General features: G+C 40.8%; 1 protein-coding gene across 3 annotated transcripts in view; it reads left to right on the top strand.

Moving 5' to 3' along the window:
* The first annotated feature begins 3,576 nt into the window (after positions 1 to 3,576).
* ppp1r1b (protein phosphatase 1, regulatory (inhibitor) subunit 1B) overlaps positions 3,577 to 26,333 on the top strand; it is a 28,253-nt gene continuing 5,496 nt past the window's right edge. Inside the window, exons 1-4 of one of the 3 annotated variants that reach the window (XM_042505262.2) lie at positions 3,579 to 4,043; positions 21,064 to 21,153; positions 23,168 to 23,243; positions 24,514 to 24,651. In XM_042505262.2, coding sequence (XP_042361196.1) covers positions 3,876 to 4,043; positions 21,064 to 21,153; positions 23,168 to 23,243; positions 24,514 to 24,651 — 472 coding nt within the window. In that variant the 5' untranslated portion in view covers positions 3,579 to 3,875. Of the gene's footprint in view, positions 4,044 to 21,063; positions 21,154 to 23,167; positions 23,244 to 24,513; positions 24,652 to 26,333 lie in introns of all 3 variants that reach the window. The other 2 variants (XM_042505263.2, XM_088069094.1) reach the window with 2 other exon arrangements.

Raw genomic sequence — 26,333 nt, 5'->3', positions numbered from 1 at the left:
CAATTGAACGTGCCCCTGTTTTGATGCCTTAAGTTTGGCAATTAGTTCACCATCTTGTTTATCTAAGGCAACGCCTCAGCGTGTCACTCAAGTGGCCCCGCCCTTAAATAATGTGTAACTTTGGGCCTTAATAGAATGGAAGCAAGTGAGTTATAGGCCATAAAAATTCACACTCCATACAATTGTCATAAAAGTTTGTTTTTTGTTTGTTTTTAATACCTCCAACATTCACTTGGACTCAACGATGAACTGATTACATTGTATTGGTCAAAGGTTAAAGGTCGATGTGACCTTGCATCTGTCTCACTCCTGTGAACGTAACATATCCGATTTTTTTTTTAATTTGGCACAAATGCCCACTTGAACTCAACAATGAACAGTCCCATGCATCCCTCCTGAAATTTACATCTATGTTTGTTGGAATGTGTTTAGTATCCATATAACACCGTATAAGCTCACCTAACCTAATAGAGCTAGAGATGATGAGCTGACAGGGCAGAGTACCCACCCGCCCCCAGGAGTAAATGTTGTGGGATTTGCCCAAGAACAGAATGTGTCATCTGAATTTAAAAAATCTGATTTACTGATGCCCTAAATCTGATTTTCTGGTCCTGTAATCCAGCCAGTATGTATAATGCAGCATTAAGTCTCCACATGCATGAATATCATTTTCTATAAATCATTGTATGTGCATGGGTATTTTTCTGAACAACACTGCAATGCAGCATCTACCTTACAAGATGATGTTGTGTTTATGGTAACACCCTCTTCTGACCCTCTGTGATAATTTCAGTGATTTTATTCTTTTTTTAATCATATTCTTACTCGATTTATCATTTTTTTTCCCTAAATAAACATCTTATTTGCTGTTACTTTTCTCACTAAATCCGCAAACTAAAGCTGAAAGACACATTTTATTTTGCCAGAGATTTGTGATTATTTTTGGAGATTAAATGCCTCGTCTTATATTGGAGTCTGAGATCACAGCTGATCATCCTATTTGTATTCACTGCGACAGCCTTGCACTTGCTTGTTTAGTCTGTGTTTGACTATTTTCGTGTTCTTTCCAGTTTTATCTTGGCTTGTCCTCCCAGGTTTGTTTGCTCATTGGAGTTGCACTGTACGACAAACTCTTAATACAGTGATACAAGCAAAGTTGAGTAGAACAGGGTTAAAACTTTATTATCCAAATGGGTAAATTTTCAATTGCCCTTAAACAGTACACAAAAGCAATATACTGGTCAGCATATACCATTATTTTTAAAGCAGCTTGTTTTGAAAAGGTACTTTGAAACCAAACTACAGCAAGGAGATATCTAAAACATGAAGGTTAAGTTGTACTTGGGGAGAGGTTTGGGAAATGCTGCTCTAAAACAACAAATCACACAAAACAAGTAAACTAGAGTAAACTTGCAAGTAAAGTTGCTGGCATCATTGACCACAGTGCTGCTGACCTGACATCAGATAATCAGCTCTCTCAGTGCCCTTAAACCAAACAAGTGTTCAGCATATTAGCACAAATGAGAGTCAGTCCTGAATCTGTTGCCTATTTTATTTGTTTAGATGGAGAGGAAAGGCACTGGGGTGCACCTGTGTTTATAAAATCCTGCTCAGACACAGTGCCATCAAGCCCCTCATTCCTAAATTAAGGCTGCTCCTCACTCCCTGACTGTCCAGGCTTTTAAATAAAGAAATATCTGTTTAGTTTTTGTTATTTGACAATAACTCAATCAGTTGTTTCATTGATTCAGGAATTATGCAGCTTGTAGTGAACAGGCTTCTTAATCAGAGCCTATTACACATTCCTCATGATATGTTGCTCAATTTCTGATGAAGTTATGTAACCACTCTGGCAACAGAATTAAATGGCAGCGGGTGACTGAGAAAGGTTTAATTTCTTCAGAAACATTCAGCAGCCACATACAGTCTATATTTGGTCTAGCTTGTCAAAAACCTAAGGCTTTCAGACTTGATGTATGAGGGGTGCAGTATTGAGTTTCCACCTGCAGGCATGTGGAGATGGTTATTCACTTCAGACAGGAGTGGCTTTGCAGCAGTTAAAACACCCAGAAAAAAACTCTTTAAAAATCAGAACCCCACCCCCTCCTCATTCTCCCCCTCACGGAAACAGTGAATAAATAACACGCTGGCATGTTCAGCTCGCTCTGACCAGCGGGATAAACACTCAGTTGACTGTTTTAATGTGTTTCTGGACTCTGTAAGCGCCAGTTGCGCTCCCAGAGTGCTGTATACACCTTGACCTTCTTCTCTGTTCTGCCCACTAAGCCCCTCCAGCCGCCTCACTCTTCCTCCTCCACCACCTCTACCACTCCAGCTATCTCCTTCATTCCAGCTCATGCCAAAGCTCAACTCTGCCCCGAGGCCAAATCCACCGCTCTTCACTGTCCAAATCCCTCTGCCATGCAAGTGAAATAACAGTGAGGCCCTGAAAATAGCACTGGAACTGCCCCTCTCTCTCTCTATTCCCTTTACAATCTGCCTCCTTTCTCCACCGTCGTCTGTCTGTTTTTAGAAATTGATGTCCCTTTTCCCAGTGGCAGATCTTCCTATATTTGACATAGGCGCCTGTCTAAGGAGCAACCAACCCCTAACCCATTTTTTTTGTTTGATATTGAAAAAAGTCATAAGAGAGTGTATATGGAGTAAGAGGAAATGATAGAGCGAAAGCCATTTGCGGTGCAATACAAAAAAGAAGTAGCCAGTGTTATTGTATTGGGATTATGAGTACTATGATGATAATGATGATGATGATTGTCAGTATTTACATGTTATATACTTTTTTGCATTTTAAGAAATTATGACATAAAATTTGAGTTTATATAATTATACAAAATGAGAATATGAGGTTAGAATAATGCAGAAATAAACAACACATGAAATAAAAATAAAATTATTATTATTATTAATCTATTAGTAATAAATTATTATTAAAAGAAAATAATATGTCTAAAACTGCCATTTTTGTCTGGTGTTTTATCATTATTAGGAAAGTTTTTTCAGGTTAAAAAAAATAACATTTTAATGGGGTTTGTCTTAGTAATTAATATTCACTACAGGATGAAAGAAAGCCTCAGTGTTTCTGTGTTACTCTGAGGGGGTTTCCATTGAATATCATTGTTCATAGCATCACATATAACGCCACCCGGCACAATAAATCTAGAGATGTTAGTAGCATGAGTTTAGCCGCTGGATCCCCATGTACGTTCCCCCCACTACATATACTCCACGCATCTCTCTTCCTGTTTATCCCTCCTTGCACTCCCTGCTCCCTCCCTCTCTCAGCACAGCATAAATCTCTCATTCACAAATAGAGGCCAAAAGAGGCTCAGCTGATGTGATGAGATTATTTTTTTTTTCTGATTACAAATCAACGTCAGCTTAGATAGCTAGGGGGGGAAAAAAAACACTGCCGCTTCCTCTCCACCCCCTCTGTTACATCCTCTTTCCTCTCCTCCCCTCTCTGCTCTGGTGCCTCCCCTCTCTCTTGATATCTCCACCTTCTTTTGGCCCTTGGTCCCTCCCCTATACCCCCACCCACTTCTCTCCCTCACAGCCACATCTAAGGACAAGCTTCATTCACTCCAGCTGCACAGGTTGTAAGGGAAGGGGACAAAGAGTGAGAACAGGAAAGGCAGAGGAAAATATTAGCAACTGGTTGGAGAGGGAAAGAGGACAGAAGGTGATAAAGAGAGATCAGCTGATTGTTTTTCTGAGAGAAGAAGGGAGTCAGGGTGAGAAGGAGTGAGGCAGGAGACAAGTCTTCAGCAGTGGGAGGTTCCTCCAGGGAGGTTATAGTGATCTTCGGCAGCAAACCCTCCTCTCCGCTGGGTGTCAGACCCCCAGGATCCAGAGCCATGGAGCCCTCTGTGTCGGCCGAGGTCGAGGGGGAGCCCAAGGAGAGGAAGAAGATCCAATTTGCTGTTTCGACTGAGATGGAGGGGGAACCAAAGGAGAGGAAGAAGATTCAATTTGCTGTGCCGGCCTCTGTGCCCACCAACCTGGACCCTCGGCAAGTGGAGATGGTGAGCAGGCAGTGGACAGATGGGTGTTTAACCCAGAGAAAAAATGTATTTAGTGTTCCTGCTTTAGCATCTCTGACCTGTTTTGTGTTTGAATTTTTAGTGTTTCACAGCTTAAATTCCTTGAAACTATGAAGTTACCGTTCACATTTCTCCACTTCAGAACATCTTTACTCTGCATCACCTTTCCTCTCTGCTTTGTTTCAACTCTGACACAAAGTGCTGGGTTTGCTTGGTCTGTCTGCTACATTTTTGAGAAATCATGATGACATTTCCCTCGCTGGTTCCTCATGAGATTAGTGTCTCATCTTGACCTCTTTAACAATGCAACATGGGCACGAAAGTCATTATCTTGCGTATGAAGCTCTTTTGTAACAAAACAAGCCCTTGACATTTTGTCGGTCACTGCCACTGTTAATAATTACTCTTTTTTTTGTCTTTGGCTGCTTGTTGCAATCTCTGCATGTGAATGACCTCTGTGATCTGAGCTTTTGTTGTTACAATCCCTCAATGTTACTTTTCCACAGAAACATCATATGACTGACTCAGCCTGTGTCACTCTCTGAAATGTTAATTTTTGACAGGACAACTCTGATCTTTCATTTTGGGCTCCACTGTTGATGGCTCTTATTTTAGAGCAAGGGAAAGTGGGCCGTTTGGTGGCGAGGTAGATCGAGGCCAATGGCTCATCCCTCCTGAGATCTCAGGGAGAGATGGAAAGCAAGAAAGATGTGCTATATGAAGGAAAGCAGAGAGAGAGAAACACACACAACCTTAATCTCTGGGTTCACCTGTCTGGGGTCAGCTCCCTCAGTATCTGTCCTTGTTTCACAGCTTGCATGAAAGTGGCTTTTGATGAACTTGAGCGGCCTGAAACTGATCAGCATATACTGTCACAACAAGTTTGTTTGCGAGAAAGTGTGATGATGATGTCACTTTTTTATGCTACCAGCACAACTAACGCTGAATTATAGACTAAATGACTTGCCAAAATGGAAGTGCTTTGCAATGCTCATACGCCAGACTTCCACATTTACACATAAACACACACTCTCCTCCTCCTCTTCATGTTCTCTCTATCTCTCATGGCCTGTCACCATGCACTGATACCTATCATCTCTTCCAAGAAGCCACAGGATATCAATCTACCATATGTGAGCTGCACCTTCACATAAGAAAAAAAAAATCTCTCACTTCCTCCTGATTTGGGGAGGACCTTATTGCTCAATCACCTTATGGTCAAACTGTGATCAGCTATATTTAGTGCTCTGTTGGCTGGCTCTCCTCCAGCAGCCTTTACTTTCAGATAGGTTGTGTTTGCTAAACTTTTGGTGTCAGCTTCTGTTCAGGACAACAGTTATGTCAGTGTTTCAAGAGTATAAAGAAGTATAAAACCTTGAGTTGGTTGTTGATGCTCTATTTTGAAGTTGTTTGCAGGTGGATGAATGCTGATTGTTATAAGGAAGTATGGGAAACCGAAGGGCGTTCAGGAGAGGATGTGTGCATGTGTGCTTTAAAGCAGATAGCATCTACCCTGGGCTGATGGGAGTCTCTAAGGACATGTGGGTGTGCAAGAGTAACTGGTTAACGACACTCATTTAACTCCCTTCCCCTCTCACTGCAATTACTGTCGCCCATAAGTCCGTCTTTGCTAATGAGAGGCAATGACTATAACATTCTTCCAAACTTGTTACACAACCGGTAACTCCTTCTTGTTCCTTCTGATGGCATTTAAAATCCCAAAAACGCTATCGACCAAACTGCCGGGACCTTGTTACTATGGAGACGGGCTGGACAACTATGTCGCCCAAAGCTCCCCCACCGTCTGCATCTAAAAGGTCAACATTAATGGACAACTCTGTCTGTCTGACAGATTGTTTACATTGGTGCTGTTACATGTTTGTGGATATATGTTTGTGTGAATGCTCAACAGTGGGTTGGGTGTTAATGTGAGAGACGCTACCGTACCTCCCACTCAGGGAAATGCTGCACATTGTGGGAGAAAACAGCAGCTATTTGTATATGCCTTAAAGATGTAAGATATTCTTACAGAACATTTCACACATATTTGTGGATGTTAATTCCGAAAGAATACATACGTGTCAAGGTCTGCAAACCCCTTTATTTAGTATTTGGTCATGTAGATTATCTTGGTTTTATTTAAGCCCCTCTCCCACAGGACAAAAATCCTCCACTAACATCTGTTTTTTGTCGTAGTGGGAAATGTTACAGTTGGTATTCATTTTTGGGACAAAGACTCTGCAATAGTCACATAGGCACCTAAGTGCTCAGCTAACTTTTGCCCCTTTTCCATTGTCTCCGTCTGTAAATTCTGTGACTATTTATTCCTCTTCTCAGTGTGCAAAAAACCCGCCAACAGCCACTAACAACGGGCAATTCTTTTTGCAGAGGAACTAAACTCTCCATGTTTGCTTGAGTGCCTCCTTCATGGAAGCTGAAAAAGCTTGGCTCCTGCTTTGATTGGCTTTAATCAACAGTGATGGACACATGACACCCTAACTTTTGACTGTGTTCTGGTGCCTCTGTCAGTAACTTCTGTGACTCTTTGTCATCTGAACACAGCTACTGCCCATCTCTGTCCAAAAAACATTCAAACATTGTTCCAAATAAGTCAGCATGAGTGTACAGTACAGTGTAAAAATGTCTTGGCTACAATGTACATGAATGGAATTGTGTTTGTGGTGCTCAAAGCACTGGAAAATGACCTTTTAAAATTTTAAAAAATGCTCAATTAACAATGTCCAGGATAATCCATTTGCCTCACTCTGAGCATATTTCTACCAACCTCTGAAAACTGTCCACAGTGGGTTCTGTACATTATCCAAGGCAACCTAAATGTCAATCAAATAAAATTCTTCCACTCCACTAACAGATTTTTTCCCACTCCTTACACCAAAAATGTAAGTCAAGGTCTTCTATCAAATCCTCAAGCACTTTGATCCGAATTTTTCACAAACTCATTCATCATCATAATATTTTTGTTTGTCAACACCGTGCCAAGCATCTCTGAGTATATCTGCCATCGGTATCTTCTGGAAATCCAATTTTTCAGATGATAACTTTTTAGTCATCTCTGAGAGGTCATGAGCAAAGTAGTAGTTGTCCAAATTCTGCAATACAGAGAAAGCACATGGCTGTGTTTACCATCTCTACCCCCACCCCCTTCACACACACAGCAATCCTGCGTGCTTTGCAAGTGATGTAGGGTAATGTGCATGATGGACAGAGATTAGGGTCATGGTGCAGACGTTGCATCCCCTGATTCCCTTCAAGTGTGTGTCCCTGTGGACTCAACAAGCAGACATGTCTCTGTGTTTCTCCTCTCTCAACTCAACGTGACCTGTTCAGCTCATGTCGATCCCTTGAATTGACAGGAAACTCACAATATGAAAGGGAATATCAAAGGGCAGCAAAGGGCATCAGTCCAAAGCTTTCCAATGGAAAAAAAACTCTTCCACATTAATCTATATTAAACCTAAACGGGTTATAGAGTGCATGATTTAGGTTCCCCGCCCCACCCACTCTTCCCACCTCCCTCCCACCCTCCCCAGTCCATTCTCTAGGTTAAACGTCAAACAGCGACCTTTGATGCAGCATGTGTTTGTGGGTAAACATTAGCAATCTGGGGGACTGTCAACATGCACTTCCAGAGAGAACATCTTGTTGGATGGCACACAGCGTGCTGGAAGTGGGCAAGAGGGTGCAGTGATCTTTCCCTTGCATGTATGGAAACAAAATAGGGTAAAAAAAACTGTAGCTGTTTGTCATCATATCTGAATGTGTGAAAACATTTTGTGTGAATACATTCAAATGTGTTAAGAATCTTTGAATAAATAGATTTAATTTTAGAATCCCTAAGACATCTGTAGCTGTGCATGTCATTTTGTGTATGATGGAAGAATGATTTGCAGAAATGATTTCAAATTAGTGAGTGCATAAGGAAGACATGCATGATGGTTTGCAGAACTATTTTTTGTTCATTAAATGTAAATACACTTTGGTCCATATGACATAAATGTCTTCATCGACCCATGTCCACGAGGGTCTGTACAGACCACTAAATTGATATCTGTGTGCTTTCCTTTTTTCATTGACTGCACGGACTATAGGCATACAAACTCACCTGCACATGCTCCAATCTCCTAAGTCCAGTCCAGTCCAAAACACTGTACACAAAACACCACCCAACCAAGGTGAAGGGTTTTTTTAAAGTTGGATATTTGGGAAATTCATTCCAGTCCCAGTAGCGTTGTTTAGTTTCACTTTCACCTGATGTCGGTGATAGGAGGACATTAAGCTCCCCTCCCAGTCCTCCCATTTACTGTCAGGGGCTGACATGGACTGTCAATTGTGCTAATGGAACCTGGTGCATGTCTGCGTTGTCATAGCTGTCCACAGTTCAATATGGAAAGTATCTCCAAGCCTTAAGACCCATATGTCCTCAAATCCTAGAAATGCCCCTGATTACACCTGAGTCATGCAGGGCTGCTCTGACTGCATTTGCTTTGTGGCAAAGATGAACAAGGGCAGCAAATGCTGAAAGGTTGAAAACAGGCAATTTGTTTATTGTATATACTGATAAATATCACTGTTTGTTTATTAAATGGCCCTTGGCCCCCTGTTATTTTGTAAAAGTGGCCCCTGGGCAAAATAGGATGAGTATCCCTGGATGATTCAATCAAATTTTTATTTGCACATTCACATACTTAAATGTATTTAGACAAAATGTTTTCACACATGGTGATACATTGCTTGACCCATTTTGTTTCCATAGCATGTGGGCAGTCCTTAAATGTGTGCCTCAGTTTGCCCATGATGTCATCTGTCAAATGTATGAAAATTAATTTTTGTGTTCCTTTTAAAGTTGCCAGCCCAGAGCAATTTGTTGATGTTTGTGGTGGCAAAAACTAATTGGGGAGAGAAATTATTTAAATAAGATGAATTGCTTTTTTGGAAACCACAGATTGTAATTACAGTTAGGACACATTCAATGGACCTCTGTCTTCTGAAGGCTGCGTTTGTGTTTGTTCCTCCCTGTTTTTGACAGTCCAGGCATTTTGATTAGTTAATGGCTCTACGGGAACATTTTTATGTTCTGCATCTGTCTACAGCAGTTAACACAAAGTTTCCTTTCATGTTTTTTTTCCCACTTTGGTTGAGCTCATACAAAAGCCAGTTTATTTCTTTTAATCATTTATATTTTATTCTGAAAATCATGTTGTCGTCATGATAATATTAACAGAACAATCATCTGCTTTTGGCTCCTGTGTGCACGGGCGTGTGTCATGTGTAAACAGTGAATAAAACATAAATATTGAGCATGGGTAGAGTGATTTGCTGCTTGATGACACTGTACACACTGAGTTGAAAATGTGCCATAATGCCTGCTGCACCTCAGGCATGCACGGGCACTGTCCAGAGTGTGATGGAGGCCTGCAATGCTGCAAATGCGTTACAGTCAACAAATCCTCTATTGTCAGCTGGTGCAGTATCCCACTCAGTCACTCACTTGTCGCTTCAGAGATCATCGTTTATCAAACTAAGTCAGGCTGTAGTCAGGACATGAGAAATATACAGCCCCCTAATGTGCACGCGTTCATCTCTAACTGGACATATCTCCTTATCTATGACACTGCAGAGATATCACAGGGCATCTAAAGCATCTTTGAATGCTGACTATAGTGACCACAGTGCGAACTATACTGTATCTGTGATGAGGATTAGAAAGGCAACAGTGGCACAGCAGGGGGGATCAGGAGCAGACTTGTCACCAAATGTCATCAGTATGTTCATTGCAACTGTGTCAGAAATTGGACATGGAACTGCACCGTTTAGCTGCCTCCTGATTTCACTTGTAGAGTCAGGAGTCCCTTTCTCTCACCCACAGTATGGTCAGACCGATTTCAGCATATTGAGAGAAGCACTGAAGCGTGACCCAAAACAAATGGGATTGGTCTCGATCGCTGTTTCATCAACACAGAGAAGACATGGCATTATGTTATTGCTGCTGTGCCGGCTGTAATCTCTGATTTTCGTCATAGCTGTTGAGACATTTTTTGCTGTGTTTATCTGCCTGAAACTTAATGAGCTTACACAGAAGCATGCCGGGTCATCTTCGATGTGTTTATGAAAGGGGATGGCCCAAAGCAGGAACAAGGTCATGCTCAAATATTACAGTAACAAAGAGACGCAAAACCAATATTCAGAATTTACGCAGTCAGATAACAAATAAAGGTGTTCATGGATATTTTATAGCCAAATATTGGTTACGATCATAAAGGTGGAGTCAGGGATTCTGGAGAAAGACTGTCTCTATTTGAACTCAATACTTGAGCAAATACTTCCATCAGTCCTTGTTTAGAAGCCCCGGTAGTAGCTCCTATGTTATTTACATTTCATTACTATCATGGTGAAGCTCCATTCCTCGTAGGCAAGGATGTAGAATAGAAGAGTAGCTAATGATTATAATAGAGCCCTGTGCAGGACCCACTCCCATAATTTACGTGTTCAGGGAAAGAAGTTTTCGGGGAAGTGCCAAAAACTGCAGTTTCTCATATGGCCACTTGAGGCTGACTCCAGAAGTGAGTCAAACCTCATAGACCCCATGTTAAAATGTGCAACTTTAGAGCTGAAATAAACATATTTACAGCCTGGTACAAAAAAATGTTTTGATCTCAACATTCATGATACCTTTATGAGGGTGAATTTTTATATCACTTGCTTGTTATTTTTTGTTCAAATATGGTTACTGCCAAAAATTCATTCAAATGGTGACATTCTAAGGCCAAAAACCAATGGTGGCTATTTCCATTATTTTTATACAGTCTATAGTAATAACAAAACTATGTTCTCCTCTTTTGCATTTAAACATAACACTAATTCGATTCTTGTAGATGTTTTGTCTAAATAATGGTCCTTTTTGGTCATAATGAGCCATCGTACCTTGTTGGCCCTATGTGTTTTCATGGCTTGCAAGAGATTTGCATTGGGTCCTGTGTAGTCCCAGTCCCAATGCAGTCTTCTTTTGTGCAGTACAGTCAGGGCCACTTGTTTCCCATCTACAGAGCCAGAGCTGTATGTGAACACAAGATTTTTTTGGCACACAAAGATCAGACAGCTATTTGACCATGAGGAGATGTTTTTTTAATGGCTAAAAAGTGTTTTGATTTGAATTGCCGACTGCACCTTTAAGTGATGTAGAAATCTTACACTTATTTGAGTTCATAGATGCCTTTTGCATCCAAGCAATGATCTGTAATCTGCATAGCAACCATCAGCAGTCACCTTTTTTTTAATTTATCACCTGTGGGTTGGTATGATGCTGCAGATGAGTAACTATAGCTACTCTGTCCTTTGTTTGTCCCTGCCTGTTGACCTCTGGAACTGTTCTTTGGAGACTGCACAATGTGACAACACTAAGTTTGAGTGTGTGAACAACAAAAGCAGAATCATCCTGATGTTTGCTCTCTGTTAGAAGCGCCATCGTCTCTGTGAAAGCTTTGATTGGCACCTACCCTGTTGCCACCTCGCCCCATGTGTTGCTCCAGTGTGTGCTGTGACCTGGCAGGTGGCTTCCTGTCACTCATCAGCCATTGGCATATTATCTCTATTGTACTGTGATTGTAAGCCTTTCTTCCAACAGTCTCTGGAACAATGCGCCTAAACAGCTACCAGCAGCTAATTACATAAATGCTGGGGGGTTACTATGAGACAGAGGAGACAGAGAGGGGCGATGGTTGTCTGAGTGTGATATCATTCTGCCAGTGGGTGCAGCTTAATTACATTTCCTATTTTGGGGTCATTGGAGAGCCCCTCCAGATGCTATCTCCAGTCCATCTGTTTATTCAGTTAGCCAGTGGTGAGGCCAAAGGTCACCGCAAAAGTGTTGCATGAATGTTGAGATGCAACATGCAGCGGTCTCACTGACTTTTGGGAATTTGCTGTTCATTTGAATAGGAATTAGCACACCATGCAAATCTGTCAGACCTCAGACCTTACTGAGCTGCAGTTGGGGTTGTAATTTGCGTCCTTGACCCTCTTTGAAACAGCTGGAAACTCAGCAAGCGGGTGTTACTCAGTAAAGCCTTGTTGAAGCTGCCTGGCAGTGCTGTGTGTTAGTGATGACCGAGTATAGCCTGAACGTGTCGGACAGAGCTGTCTGTCACATGATATATCTGATCGCTGGCCCGTGGTTTTGTCATTGTCATGTAAATGAAAACATTTTGTCTCCCAGCTCTGTCAGGAAACAGCATGGTGGACTGACATACACAAAATGTAAAAAATCAAATTCCTAAAAATTCCAGTGTGAACATGCTCACAAATAAAACAGCAGGCGGAGATGATATCAATTAACAATGCATTTTGGAGCTCAAAAACAGCTCGGTTAGCCTCCAACCAGCAAAATCTAAGTAGATACTCTGCTATTCACACAAACCAGATAGGATAAAGGCAACAAATCTTAATCTTCAGCACTTTTTATACATTGATCATGCTATAGGGTTGTTACGAAAACCCTTCTTCATGCTGCCTTTGCATTTTTACACAAAACCAAACAACAATGCAGATATCATGCCGCTCCAGTGTGTGATTTTAGACAGCATGCCAGTATCCCGAAAGCAAAAGAGGCGTGACATGTAACATCATAGCGTCAGCCTCTGGTGTAATATATAACATGCACAGTGGCAGCGTTTCATAAACTATAACAATGGAATAACATGCAGTCATTTACCATGTCTGTTATATAGCGGACCTCATTGTTGCTCTTTTTCTTTGAATTAGCTGCTAACTGATGCTAGCTGTGTTTTAAATCTCCTGGTGGTGGAGACTTGGGTCACATGAAATATTGTCAAGATGTCACACCAGACCTGTCCATGTTTTCTTTCTTAGACTGTAAATAAAGATGAACAACGCAACTCTGTTTCCTCCCACTGTACAAAATACGGCCATATTGTGCTTATCGTGTCATTTGGAGCCAGATTCTGCGCAGCGGCAATGTCCACAGTGTCCACTTCCCACCTATACAATCATCCAAGCCACTGAGCACAAGCACACTGATTGGCTCATAACACTGTCAATCATGACGTCAGACCCCCTTTTTATATCTTCAAATATGTAATTAAAACCAAACTTATCTGAAAAATGAACACATAAACAAACATTGGAGTGATAAGAAGTACCTGAAATGACAGACACCATCTTTGGGAAAAACTTGTCTTCGCACTTTGAGTTTTTCATTTGGCCCATGACCCAGTCACTAACATAGAGGGGACGAGGTTGTGACCTATGCTGCAGTTAGCCAGCAGGGGATGATCAAGATGTTTTGGCTTTAGTTTTTGGCAGCTGTTATGTCGTCCATCTTTATATAAAAGTTGTCATCAAGTTTAAAAATTCTGAAATCATTAAACTTGCAAGGTTCATGCAGTTTTTTAATATTTGTAATTAAACTTACAATAAATTTCTCTCTCTCTCTCTCTATATATATATATATATATATATATATTATAAATGTGCAACCAGAAAAAAGCCCACACAAATCATACTGAGGGGGATCATTTTTCACCTTATTGTGTTGATGAACTCATTGCAAGATTGCACTTACAGCACCACATGGGGTTCTGCCACTTCATTTTAAAAGGCTCACTAGGGGAGCCTGGCTCAGAGAAAAATGCAGACATCACTCTGTTTAATTGAGTTGCTCCACAGAGTTCAAACAGGCTAAAGATCACGACAGCAGCCGAGACAGGGAATAAAACTGCAGCAGAGAACCTCTCACCCAGAGAAAAACAGCGCTGAAATGAACAGACTCAAGAGAGGAGAGAGGGAACTGTCCCATGTGCTGCCCCATGGAATTAAATGCAAAGAAATTGAAGATCTCAAACAAAAATATCATCCATCTCCACACTCAGAAACTCTGTTTGAAGGGGAAACATTTCAACACAAGACCCACATTTCTTTGCTCAAATGTACTCCATATGCCCCCCTTAGTGTCTGGCTGAACATTATGAGTATGTTCCCATGGGTGTACAGTATGCCATGCACATACACAAGTGCTTATTTCTGAGTGATGTAATGGCATGCGCCGGTGGGCAGATGCCATAACTGCAAATCAATCTAGTACAAATCCATATCTATCCATTCAGAGCAGCTGGGCCACGAGGGAGGGAGTCAGAAAAGCTTCATATGGATCTGAATGATGTTTCCGCATCTATCCGAGAGATGTGACATGATGTTAAAAAGATGGACTGATGTATTGCAGTGCTGTTGGTAATAAGAGATGTTGGCTTGATGGGGAAGGAGATCTGAGGTGTGTTTCTCTCTCTTTGCGTCAAGGCCAGATTTGCACAGCTGACTCCCCTCAAGATGCTCGACTGTTAGCACTGGTACGGGGCAGAGTTTTAGAGCCTTTCTGTCTCTTCCCACAGAGCCCCCCTGGGGACCCCTCCGATCTAGTTTACGCTGTCCTACTGCTGCCGCTTTTTATAGGCCCTGCCATGAGAGCACCAGCTTAGAGGACGGCCTCTGGGGAGCAGACCCATATCAGCCGATCTGCACCCAGGCTGCTACGCAAGACTGTGCTGAGCCAACGCACACATACCTGTGCACACATACACGCATGTGCAAAGTCAACATTTACCAATGACTCATGTACCCCACACAGCACAGAGTGAGGCAGCAGAGTGGAGTCATTCCTAGCTACTTAGCCTCCTTGCCCCAAATTACACCTGACACCTTATGAAAATACAACTTTTAGTAAGATTTGTAATACTATGGCACCTCTAAAAACAAAATAAAAAATTGCCAAATAGCGTGATGGAAGTTGAGAGGTATCAACACATCACTGAGGGTAGAAATATAAAAATTATAATATTCAGTGTGTAGGATTTATGGGGATATATTGGCAGAGATGGAATATAATATAGTAAGTATGCTTCCAATAATCACATGAAAATAAGAATCTTCATATTTTTGCTACCTTAGAATAAGTCATTTATATATACACATAGGGTCATCGCCTGTGAGAGATCATCATGTTGCACCACCATATTTCTACAGTAGCCCAGAACAGACAAAACCAAACACTGGGTCTAGAAAGGGCCATTCATGTTTTGACATCAGCCACCGTAGTTAGCAGTCCCTCCATAATAAACCAAACGGCATTGGAAAAACGCTAATTTGTAAAATGAAACTGTTTTATTCAGTGTTTTTACCAGTTGAAATCACTGAGTTTGATTGTTTTTGAGAGGAGGAGACATCTGGGAATAATTTGGCTTCCAGGAAAAAAACCCTGAACGTCTGGACCTGAAGTTAACAGCATCAGAGAAACACTAACATGAAACTGCTTTTTTCAGTGTTTTTACCAGCTTAATCACTGAGTCTGTTTGGAGATGAAAAGACCTGTTTGGATAATTCAGTTCTCGAAAGTACCTCCTAAACAATGATCATGGAAGGAATTCTAACCAGGAGAAGTTTCAGCATGTTAAACCCTGCAGTCCTCACCGCTAGATGCCACTATTTCTCCCTAAATCTTTCACACTGTTCCTTTAAATGCAATAAAGGGGATTGCATCAAAAAACATACATAAAGAAATATTTCAGTTTTGCCACACAGTCTCCCATGCCTCAGTGAATCTAGAGCCTTTTTTCTACCTCCTCTATCTGTCATACAATGCAGTCAGCACAATATTCCAATTCACTCATCACCTTTAGATCAACTGATGCATCTCCTTTCTATGCTACGATCCATCAGCCAATGTTTTTATTGGGACCAAAGCTCTGTGTGAAACCCAGCGAGGTGCTGCAGCCTCTCGGGAAAGCCTGCAGGCGTACACCTGTGGAGCCACTGAAAGGCCACGGCAGCAGCCTGCTTAGAGCCCCTCGGTGCAAGTCTGTATCAGCTCGACTGATCTTGGTACAAAAACAATAACTGCCAGCAGAGAAGAGAGTTTGGGAAATTGTGCACAGGGGGGTTAGAGAAGTAGAGGAGGGAGGGGTTGGAGGGATAAAGCATAGCGGGAGTAATCTTACACGCCGTTCTGCGTGTTGGCGTAAATGAGGAAGTCACATACATATTATGTAACTCGGGGAGAGCAGGGTTGGTTTTAAAGCTGGAAAATTACTAGAGTCACTGTGTGTGTTTATGTCATCTGGCATCTGCCAGTGTCATCCTGTAGTGCCATCACTTTTTGTGTGTGAATGCGCATAAAAGAAGGAAATAGACACCTGCTGTTTGTGTTCTACAAATGCTTTTATGTTTGTTGACTCTGGTTTTATTGTCATTCATCTACTTTACAACCTATTTTACAATTTAGCTGGGTGGATTGGTGGATTATTGTCTTTTTCCTGGTTCAGGAGGTCATGTCTTGGCATTTCACATGATGATTATGTGATGACATTAGGAGGACACCATCGACATCTGCACACACACAAACACGCACACACTGGATGTGAGCACACGTTCAGGTAAATAGATCATCAGATTTACAGATTATGCTTCTCAGTGACCTCAATTATCCCACACAATCATTTTACCATCCATTTCTCTCAGTGTCTCTATTTTTATCTCAATGTGAATAAATGAAACGGGGCTCTGCAGTTTTAAATCTTGTTCTGCAATTCTAAAATTGCTCTCAGTGGCATCTTATTAGATGAAAAGCATTCATCATGGGTCAAGAAACAGGCTTCAGAAGGTATGAATAATGAAAAATGCTTTTATTTCACCCCAGAGACATCAAAGATAGTAGATAAAGATTAGAGGCTTGGGGCATAGCTTCGGAAATTTGTTATGCATTGCTGAAAAATGTCTTTCTTTGGAGCCATGTGGATTTTTCCATATAGCCCGATTTTCCATGAAAAAGTGCAATGACTCAAATCAAATTTTACCATCACTTTAACCAGAAAAAAATAGAACATAACCATTCCTTAGAAAACTGATGTAGAGTTAAAAGAAGAAGTGTGACAGCTATTTTTAACTTATCATGCTTAAAGGGTTATTTGTAATATTGTAAAAAGGGGAAGTGATGTTTTGTAAGCTATGACATCAAAATTTGTATGTTTATTTGTGTGTGTTAATTAGGGCTACAGCTGTTAATTGCTGTCATTGCTGAATAAACTTCAGATTAGTGTCCAGAGTAATTGATTATTGTGTTGTCTTTGAAATGTAAGAAAAGGATGAAAAATCATCACTCATCCCAGTTTCTCGACCTTTTCAGGTGTCCTGTTTGTTCTGACCAATTGTCCAAAAGTGAAAAATATTCTGTTTGGAAAAGTAGAAAGCTGAGAAAGGCAGTAAACATCTACAAATGAAAAAATATACATGAAATGAAATTCACCCACAAAATTATCATTTGTGTATCAATTAGACACCCTATGTTACAGTGACTTTGTGAAGAGTTTTGTTTTTCTTGCATATGTCCATAGTGAATGAAGAAAAAAATGCTGAAATTCTTGATGAATTGGATTAAAAGGGGATCACATTTAACAACACCAAAACAATACAAACACACCCTAAACCTAATAAAACATTTTGGCATACAAGTTGCGAAGCTATTGTGTGTGTTTGAACTCGGTTCATACATTCCATTGAGCACATGTTTTAAACAGAATAGCTTCAGTAAAAAAATACACGTGTTTGGGAAGTACTGAGCATACAATTGGATAAATGAGACTTAGATTATTCTTCAAGAGTTATGTTAGAGTTTGCAAATGGCTGTTTTGATGTAGTTTTGCTGTTGTTGAAAGCCCCTTTACTCCAGTTCTTAAGATTTTCTCCACTTTTTGGATTCTTCGTTTACCATGGAGGCATGCAAGAAAAACAACAACAAATTCAGTGTAACATGGGGAGATTCATTAATTTACAAATGATAATTTTGTGTGTAAAGTATTCCTTTAACAATTAAAATGATACAGACCTGTAAGATTCTGTTGGTATGGATAGCTTAACCAGCAGAACCTATAATGTCTACATGTGGGGACACAGAGGAATGATCCTGGGGTTTTTCCAGTTTAATGGCTTTAATGCTTCAGGACTCAGACATAGGCTTGGTCATGGCAGCATCTGGTGTCTGCAGTCTCTTGTGGGTCTTCATGTGAGACACCTGAGGCTGCCCTGCAAGGCTGGTAGCAGGTGTCAGCCAGGCAGAGGCAGCAGGGTTCACAGCAGCATGGAGCCCCAGGCCTCCACACCTTGCCAGGGGGAGAGGTGAGGGAGACAGGGAGGGGTCAAAGGAAGCCCTGTGGATGTACCCTGAAAGAGAGAGATCAGTTGAGGAGAGGAGCAGACAAACAAGTCAGCAAACAAAGGGCTAATAACACAATTTCAGTTATGACGCACTCTGGTGATTGAGAGGAGAGCAGTGAGGAAAATGTCACTGTCGAGGAATGACGGATGGATATGGAAGTAAACAGGATAGAGGAAGCAGAGGATCAAGTGAGATGGAAATGAGCGGTGAAGAAGAGAGACAGATAGTGTGACAGATACAGGGGAGACAGGACAGCTGGAAGTTGCGTGATGAGATTAAAATGTGTGTCTGGTGCCATAAATAAGGGAGAAATCCACGCTCGATTACTCTGTGTTGTAGTGTTTGACAGCGGCAGCTTTCCACCACGCGGCCCAGCAAGCCTCTGCTTTGGCAACATGTGCCTTGCTGCGATGACGCACACCTCGCTTAACAAGACGGAGGGAAACTGAACACAAACACATCTCTCCGTATGGAGCAGTTTGACGCAAAATAGAGCCAGGCTACTTAACTCTCTTCCTGTGATGTTCTGTGGTGCTGTAAACAGCAGCGCCAGGGTTCATGTCATGGCCAAGGTTGGCTGGCTCCGCAGAGGACACTTCTCAATACCTCGTTTGTCTGACCTGCCAAGTCCACTTAGCTGCACTGCTTTCACTCTCAGCACACGTCACTTTATCCAACATTTTTCCAAAAGCTGGTTTTATGTATGTCAGCTACTTATCCTTAAGGAATTGTGGGAAAGTGAGTCAAAGTTGTTCACATGTAAACCCTTCCTATGCAGTGAAGGCCCCATACATTCTGCCCAGGGTATTTTACTAATGTTATTAAAGTTGTATTCCATCCAAAATGCATCTTTTTTGAGTGTCAAACAGTCATGTCCTGTTAGCTTGAACGGGGGCTTGTAAAAAGTTTACACTTTGCTCCTTTATGGTGAACTACAGGAGCCAAGAATGGCTAGCCTCAAGTACAGCTGGAAGCACTGATCAATAATCCACACTCCTGGGTCTGACATTTTCATCTGAAATAACCTTTTGTTTTCTTGTGGTAACAAGGTTGTCTTGTTATCTCCAAAAGCTCAATTTTTTAAGATAATGAAAAAAAATAACTTGGAAACTTGAAAACTAGATGATGGTGTTAAAAAAATTGTGAGCATAGCCATTCTTGGCTTCCATAGAAAACAGATAGAAACTGTTTTAAACTTGATTTTATGTCCATTGCAATGAATGCCAAGTGTGACAGCTATTTCCAACTTGCAGAAAAACTCTTGCAGCATAATATCTGCTGCAAACCTGTATTAGATGGTGAATAACAATTACTTCCATCACCGATCAAGATATCCTAATGCAACAATATGTATTTTATCTCAGAATCAGCACCTCATAAATGACTTTACGTACTTAACATTAAGTTACGTAGCCTAGGTTAGGTTTAGGAAAAGAAACATGGTGACGATGTAACTTAAAATAACTCAAAGCTCACATTGTTTCCAGTACCTGTCTCCTGGGGGAAAGTCCTACCCCAACCTAACTCATCACAATCTGTATGCTACTACCTTATTTACTCCTCTTGAGTTACTGGCTCATGATAATGTAGGTTATATACCAATTATTGTGCAGTACTTTTCATAGAGATACCTATAAACACTGCAAGAGAACCGCCTTCACTGATTAATCTGTTGACTATTTGTCTGATAATTAATTTCTAGTCTAATCATTTAGTCTAGAAAATGTCAAAGGGAAAAAATCATCTAATCAGTTAATCAAATCAAAAAATCAATAGAATTCCCCAAAAACGTTCCAAGGGGCCAAAACAAAAAGATGTTTGAAAGTCACACATATATAAATCAAAGGAAAAAGTGCATTTTGGCATTGATTAATGACTTTAAATTATTAATGTAGATGCTGAATAATTTTCCAGATGATATATTTTTGCCAAAATAAAGCTAAATCCGCAACGTGTATCCCAGTCCTCATGCATAACCCTTTTAAGTGTGCTAGTAACCTTTAAAAATGTATAGTACAGTGTACAGTCCTTCAGGCAGGGCATGATACTGGTGAGCTGGAGGGGCACAGCCAGGCATTTGTCCCTGTAAGGACAGAGAGTTCACTGTATACAGTGACTTCTGCTGGAGGTGAAGTGTAGACCTGCAGTCCGTCTGGCTGTCTGCTCTCAGACCGACAGCGACCTGGCTTCAGTCTCCAGGGATCTGTGTGTGGTGTTGGACAGTGGGGGGGAAGGGAGTGTCTGGGCTGATTGCTAGGAGTCATTTAGTCTAAAATTTCTCTTTTCTATGATCCCTCTGTTTGTAAGGGTGCATATGGCCCACTCAGGTGATCAAACGCACTTTTGTGTTGTGTGAAGAGGTCATTTATTTCATATCAGTCCTGCATCAGTAGGAACATGTCTTAAAGGCTGTGTCATTTGAAACTTGAGCAACAACGAGCATGAATTTAGCTTCTGTTCTACACAACCTACCATTTGCTGTATCTGTCTCTGAAATCGGAAAGTTACATAACAAGTCCTCCTCTGCTCTACTGACCGTGGCGTGTGCTCTGACCTGACCAGTACTGAGCGCTGAAAGTTGTTGACCCCTCAGCACACTGGGCAGCAGCACTGATGGAGTCAGTCTGCCCTTCACGAGCATGAACTGCAGACATTTTCCACTTGATTGATAAGGCTTTGGCTGAGCATTATTAATAATACAGTGTCTGCGAACTTAATTGTTCATTTATTTATGGCTGCCCTTTGTGTTTGTGTGTTTGTTTACAGATCCGGCGCAGGAGGCCAACACCTGCCACGCTGTTCAGAGTAGCTGACCAAACATCTCCTGAGGATGATCAGTCCACCCATCAGGTAAAGGTGAAGTCAAAACACTTTTCTATAATAAGCATCTTTGGACTCTCATCAGTCCGCATCCCTTTCTTTTCCTCCCAATCCCAATTACTAAAGAAATCAACCAGCCTCAGTTTGGAGTTTGCCATTTCTCTGTTAACAACATAATTTTATGTTTTTCTATTTTATGCAATCTACCTCATAAATATCAGCACCCAGCTGTTTTTTTCCCCGCAAAATATTGACTTGTTTCACATTATTTTGAAGTGCTAATTCATCAGTTCAAAATAGCACACCACCATAATGTCTTATGGTGCATTCACATGGAATCAGGCATATATTTATTTAAATATCATTTCCTATTAATATTGCATCACAATAAGTATCCTTGCACTTGTGCACTCACACACAGTCAGGTGGCAAATATTGACGTGTCGCAGGACACAAACCTGTCTTGCAAATATTGCATAGTTTGACGCATGTTGTGATGATACCATAGGAATAAAGGAAGCATGTGACAAAGAGAAGGGTTCTCTTTATTTACAGGTGCATCATGGGTTTAAATAAGTATCCTAATGTCGGCATTAAACAGCATAATCTTTAATGCAACTGCAGCACTTTCTATCAAATTTGCTATATGATTAAATTCTATTGTACCATGATATATTTATGTATATATTGATTTTACATGGGTGTTTATGTTTTTGTATAAAATTATGTAACTATCTGATTTTATTGAGTATTTCTGATGAATTTGCTCGTCTAGAACACATTGGTTCTTTGTTTGGGTTGACCTGATTCTGTGCACACTTACTTTAACTTTTGCAAAGCAAGCTGCCTTTTTTATGACCTATTGATGAAGCAAATTTCAAGTCTAACCTCTCCTTCATTTTTTGGTCACTAATACAATCATACCATGCCTTCGTCTTTTGGTAACTTTTGAGACAACATACGAATTTGTCAGAAAAACTTTAAAGCCCCCTCCACTCAAAAATGCATATTGTTTTGCTTGTTGTTAATTCACTTGGAGGTTTTTAGCTTAACTGTACAGATTTTGACACAAATACTCTGTTTTAACATTCATCCGCTGAAAAGGGGAAAGTTGAACTTGCATTAGATCTTACTATATATTTACTCACTAGCAGGATTTTGTGACATGACAACTAGATTTGAGCCAATTATTTTCCACCAGGCAACTTACACAAGTTTGATGTGAAAACTTTGGCTGTGGAAAATAGTTTTTAAAAAATCCATTTCATGTCTTTTCTTAAAAACTTTTCCTTGATTTCGATGGAAAATGTCATGAGGTCAAGGAAAGCTGTGAAGGCTGATTCATGAGGACTTAGGAAAAGAACAACTGCCATGCTGAATCTGACTGCACTCATACTAGGCTACACAATTATTACACAATTATTCGACAGCAAATGTTTCTGATGTGGGTCTGCTGTGGTAAACCCACAGCGTTCCGAAGATGGACTGATAAAGCAAATCTTACTATTTGTATTTGCATGAAAATACTTGTATTTTCATGCACGCTACAAGTGAACAACACGGGGAAATATATTATTTCATTACCAAGGTTGTTGATCGTTTGTTTTCATGAACATCTGAAAAGTGCACTCCTGCAAATGTTGCTGCCATGAGGAATTGTGAGATATCATCGCATTTCCTTTTGTAAATGATGCTCAAGGGTATAAGAAAGGAAGCATTAAAGTAACTTTCCTAAGCATTTAGATAACTGAGATACTAGATAACTGAAAAACTGTACTTCAGGGCCATTGCACCTAAGGAACCGTCCAAAGCAAAATATTCTGTTCAACTGCGGCCTAAAGTCTTCAGTGCTCATAATGAAGTAGGAGATATTTTCAGCAGTTAAACTTTTGGAATAAACAATATTTGCATATTTATTTTTCAGTGAAGAAGAGAAAGTAGACAGCAACACGGTTATTTAATTTTTTGTAGTAGAAGTATTTTATGTCTTTTAACATTTCTTAATGTGTTTGAAAAAAATGGGGTGTGATGTTTCTCTCTATGTCCGCAGTGGGTTGTCGGAGAGAACGGAGTGCTCAAACCAAAACGTGTCAACCCAAACGTGTATCAGCCTCCATCACTCAAAGGTAGGTGTGAGCAGTTTTGTTACAACAGTTGGTGGTTGTTTGTTGTGATTCATCCTTGTGGTTTAAGTCCTTTTTGTTTTACCGTGCTTCGCTGCAGTCAACTTCCTCCTTGCTTTCCGTGATTCACAATAGCAGACAAAGGAAAACAAATGCATGAGACAGATGGGTAGATGAGCATTAATAGCTTTTATTTCATTTTAACTTTTCAAGGCATGTTTGCATGTGTTTCTTCTCTTACTGTACACTCTACAACAGGATCTGTATATATTTATGTGTGACAGACACAGAGAAAGGGAGAAAGAGAGAGATTAGAGTGTGACAGCTGTGAGACACTGAGTGTGAGTCTAGGAAAGTCTGGATCATCCAGGATTACAGTCAGTTGTGTATACAGCTGTGGCACACACACACATGCACAGACATGAACACACAAACACACTCAGGATAGAAATACATACATGAGCGCAAACATGTACTTTCTTTTGTTTTTTTATGCATGCGCCTTGCTGCCTGTTGCATGTGGTTGTTAAAGGGGACATTTCAGAGCTTGTCAGCAGAGCTTCATTTCATGGGGATTTCTGAGTGTGTGTTGCATGTCGAGTGATGATATAATGAGTCAGGAAGCCTCGATCCTGCATCAGAAATCTGCCCTTCATCAGAGAGCGGAAGAGAGAGCTACCTCGGAGTAATTTCTAATTACATAACCAACCTTAAGCTAAAATAAGTGACCTGCCTCAGTGCTGCACTGTATATGTGAGGGTGTGAAAGAGAGCGAGAGAGAGAGAGAGAGAGAGAGAGAGAGAGAGAGGGTCAAGGTGACCCAAAGGAGGTGAGAGGGAGAGTTGAGTTAATATCACAAAAGAGGAGAGTGTGTAGGGAGGGAGAGAGAAGAGTGTGAGTCAGCACTGCCGAGCGAGAGCACTGAGGAGGGCGAGCAGTCGAGGAGAGGCGAGGGTACAAACAAACAGATGGGAGAACAGGGTGACGGAAAGCATAGAAAACAACAGCGGAGGCTCTCCTGTAAAAAGAAAAAAAAATCAGTGTGGGATACCGTTTTGCAGTTGCCTGCCTGTCTGTCTATCAGTGCATGTGTTTAATTGGCTCCCTGCCTGCCTGGCATGTAATCAAAAACCCCCGTGAGGCTTGATAAAAACTGACAGTGTTGAAGCGTGGTAAAACCAAAACAACATATCCCTCTATCCCTGTGTCCATGTGTTTGCGTGGCCGTCTCCCTCTGTGTGTATGTGTGTGTGTTGTGTTTACCTGTGTGTAGCTGTGCAGAAGATGGCCGAGGCACATATGCAGAACCTAGGTGTCTACCCCCCTTTGGAAGACCCTTGTGAAGGGGAGGAGGATGAGGACCACTGGCAGGGAGAGGAGGGAGAGGACACATCTCCCACCAAAGCTGCCGGTGAGAGGGAGGCTCTCTGTCAACTGGCTGGGAACACAACAGCAGCAACACTGCACATGGTGGCAGCAAAGACCACGCTGTTGTTGTTTTTCTAAAGACAAATACACCCTGTGGCACTTGAGCACTGCTTTAAACAGAACCACTGGCATTGCACCTTAATTTTCTAGGCCTTTGGTTTGTTGACGTGTGTTTTTCTTCTCTGCTTGTGAATAGTGAAGATGAGTGGTGTGATTGAGACATTTCCAGCACAGCTATAATTGAGCTCAGAAGGAGAAAAAAAAATAAAGGTCCAGTGCATAGGATTTAAAGGGATATATGTCAGAAATGGAACATAACATAGAAAGTGTGTTTTCTTTAGTGTATAGTCACTTAGAAATGAGAATCATTCTGGAGTTTTTTTTACCTTAGAATTAGCTGTTTATCTACAAAGGGAGTGGGTCCTTTTCTTGCTTCTGTGTGAGCCACCACAGTTAGCAGCTCTTCAACTACAAGCTGACAACATCAGAAAGACACATATTTTTAACCTGAAAATGCTTTATTCAGTGTTTAAAATCATAGTCTGCTTTAGTGCTTTAAATCATGGAGTCTGTTTTATTTTTGAAATCTCTGTAGATAATTTGGCTCATTGTAAAAACCACCAGAACATCTGGATCTTAGGTTATCAGAGAAAAAAGGTGAGCACACATTAGCAGGTGCTGGGTTAGAAAACCGTCTAAGACAAGCCAGACAGCAGTGGAGAAACATTGATTTGACACAGGGAAATGCTATATTCTGTGTTTTAGTTACCTTCATTAAGGAATCCTATCTGGGAGTTCCTCTTGTCACACAAGACAAGTTTCAGCTAGCTGCAATCTGCAGTTCTCACCACTAGATGCCCCTAAATCTTACGCACTGCTAATAGCTAAATTTTAAAAAAGCAGCATTCCAAGAAGTTTGATCGTTGCTTCTTATTGCTGCGCTAACACTATAAAAAGGGAGGGTTCTTGGAACTATAAAAAAGTTCCTCTGGATGAAAATGTACTGAAAACAAAAACAATAGTCTTTTATCAGAAAAAATACAGAACACATCACAGGCAGGTGATATGTGCAGTGTATGAGTATCTAAGGGTATATTTTTTCTTCAGGTTTGTGTGAATGGTCCAGTTTGTCCCTTTCCTTAATATTTATCCTGACATTGTCTGCAAACAATGCATGTAGTTTACAGATTTAGATTTAAGGACTATTTTTTCCATCTTAAACAGTGAAGGAAAAAACATGTTTTACAGACGTAAAAAGTTAGATAATGTGTCACAACAAAACTTAAGCCTCAGTATGCTTAGATAAAGTTTCTGCCTAAGCTAAGTGTTTTCATTTAGGTAGATGCATTACATTACACTCTTACCTGTCACCTGACATCTCTAGAAATAGAAACTTGGCAACATTACAAGCGTTAGAAAATTCTCTATAAGCTATAAGCTATAAGCTATAAGTTTAAAGTCTTACGTGAACAAGTTTGTATTTTAAAGCAATAGTTCATAAAACAGTTCATATGGTATCTAACAACGTAACGACCCATGAATGGTCATGTTACATTCCTAAAGTAGGGTTGCATACCTAACGTAGATTTTCGTAGGTGAGGTTTAGGAAAAGAACCATGTTGATGACATACCTTTAAATGACTTAATATCTTAAAATGGTTTCAC

The sequence above is a fragment of the Plectropomus leopardus genome, chromosome 18, assembly GCF_026936395.1.
Source record: "Plectropomus leopardus strain MGB_pleo_1.0 chromosome 18, ASM2693639v1, whole genome shotgun sequence".
In the NCBI taxonomy this organism is placed as follows: domain Eukaryota; kingdom Metazoa; phylum Chordata; class Actinopteri; order Perciformes; family Serranidae; genus Plectropomus; species Plectropomus leopardus.
The sequence above is the reverse complement of the archived record's forward strand: the minus strand, read 5'-3'. Positions and strand labels throughout refer to the sequence as shown.